The following is a 2,019-nucleotide window of genomic DNA, read 5'->3' on the forward strand; positions in this document are numbered from 1 at the left end:
TCGCATATTGTTTTTCTTACTCCCTGTGTTCGACCCTGGGCTTACCAAGCAACTCAGTAGGATTTATACTTGGGTTTTACTAAGAAAACTTGCATGCTCAACGCATATTCCACCATCGCATTCCACTCCACTATTTCATCGCATAAAATAACGCATCAACTACAAGAATTTTGGGCATTAATGTTGGTTTAAAACCGACATTAAAGCCCTTTAATGTCGGTTTTAGACCGAGATTAAAGCCTATAATCTATGTTCGTTTTTTTTTAAAATTCTGTTGTTGAATCCATTTTTAATGTCGGTCAAAAAGTTAAAAACGACATTATAATAATTTATCCACAAACAAGAATTGTTTTTATATATTATCTCAACAAACACAAAAATTTAAATCTAAGTCTTGCTCACAAAGTACGAATAATAGTTAGCTCCCAAAGAGAATAAAAAAATTTATACATATAAAGTAGTAGTTGGCTACTTACATATAAAAAAATTCCCAAAATAAAATCTTAATTGCTTTTGTATATACAACTTAATTTTTAACAAATACAAAAAATTATTGTCCTATTGTGTGAGCATGCATTTAAAAAATATATGGATTAATCAGTAAAGACAAAAGAAAATTAGGTATAACCCTCATGTAATGTCAACAAGTGAGAGAGAAATAAATTAAGAAATAATAGATGAATATAAATGGGCTAGAATGAGTACCACCTGACAGGGAGTGTTGAATATATTTTGAGTACAATAATGAAAGAGTGGAGAAGCCGTGAACCTCCAATTTCAAAAGAAATATAATACATGTTAATTATTGTTGAACTATGTTTACTTTGATTTAAAAGTTAAGAAGTAACCAAAAGCACATCCAATAAATGAAAATCGGTTAAATTGAAAATTTGGTCCCTATGGTGTAATGAAAGTAAGAATTTAGTTTCTATGATTTTAAGAATTAGAACTTAGTCTTTATGATCTGATAATACATAAATAGTCCCAATAGTTTGATAAACTTTCCATTAATATTTTCTATTGTAGCGTCTATTTACGAGATTTTTTTTTATATAAAAACACAGGAACTAAACTATAATTATAAAATATATGGACGAAATTCTAACTTTCTTTAAATTATAGGGTCCAAATTTACAACTCAACTAAAAATTTTGGTATGTGTTCCTCTAACAAGGAGTTGTTGTAGCCACAAGTGGAAACTTCCTATGAATGGTCATCCCAAAAGCTCCTGTCATGTCCAAAACCTCACCATTTGAAACCATCCAATCAAACTTATGCACCAAATTTGCTAAAGTTATCTCATTAATTACAGTTGCAAACACAATCCCAGGACATCCTCTTCTCCCTACACCAAATGGGATCAACACGAAATCCTGACCCTTGAAATCTATTGAATTGTTCATAAACCTTTCTAGCCTAAACTCCTCTGCTTCTTCCCATAGTTTTGGGGCGACATTGCTTATAACTCGAGTTCTAGGTTTGATGTCATACCCTCTTAAATTTATGGGTTTGATTGATTCTTTAGGAATGAGAAGTGGAATGGGTGGGTGCAGTCGCAACGTCTCTTTGATTATTGCCTTTAAATAAACCATTTTGTCTAAATCATTCTCATTTACATAACATCCTTTGTGATCACCTTTTATTTTTCTGATTTCATTCTTCAGTTTCTTCATGGTTTTTGGATGTTTCAACAATTTTGACATCGCCCATTCCAATACTGTGTAAGTTGTGTCTGTACCTGCTGCAAACATGTTCTGTAGTCATAATCTCAAGGTTATTAGATAGCATTAGGTTTCATCTCAAAATTAATTGATGATAAAAAGAGTAAATCATGCATATTATAAAGAGTGTGAGATCCTGAGCATGCATGATATATGCCTCTTAGGACCTATTATTCTCTGATCATATTCCAATTTTTATTTTTAGACCAAATGCCTATATGGGCTTGATGAGCTACGATACATATTAGATAAGGGTAATGACAAATATAAAAATCAAGCTTAGAGTATTAATAACAGA

The 2,019-nt window shown here is 31.3% G+C and overlaps 1 protein-coding gene across 1 annotated transcript; it reads right to left on the bottom strand.

The window, feature by feature from the left end:
* Positions 1-1,166: 1,166 nt before the first annotated feature.
* On the bottom strand, positions 1,167-1,751 carry LOC120071968 (cytochrome P450 736A117-like). Its single transcript, XM_039024400.1, has one exon. It carries the CDS (start codon positions 1,749-1,751, stop codon positions 1,167-1,169), a length of 585 nt encoding a protein of 194 aa, XP_038880328.1.
* Between the last annotated feature and the right edge of the window lie 268 nt (positions 1,752-2,019).

The sequence above is a fragment of the Benincasa hispida genome, chromosome 2 (genome assembly GCF_009727055.1).
Source record: "Benincasa hispida cultivar B227 chromosome 2, ASM972705v1, whole genome shotgun sequence".
NCBI lineage: Eukaryota > Viridiplantae > Streptophyta > Magnoliopsida > Cucurbitales > Cucurbitaceae > Benincasa > Benincasa hispida.

Coding starts and splice junctions, on each gene's coding strand:
- LOC120071968 (XM_039024400.1), bottom strand. CDS start 1,751: ATGTTTGCAGCAGGTACAGACACAACTTACACAGTATTGGAATGGGCG.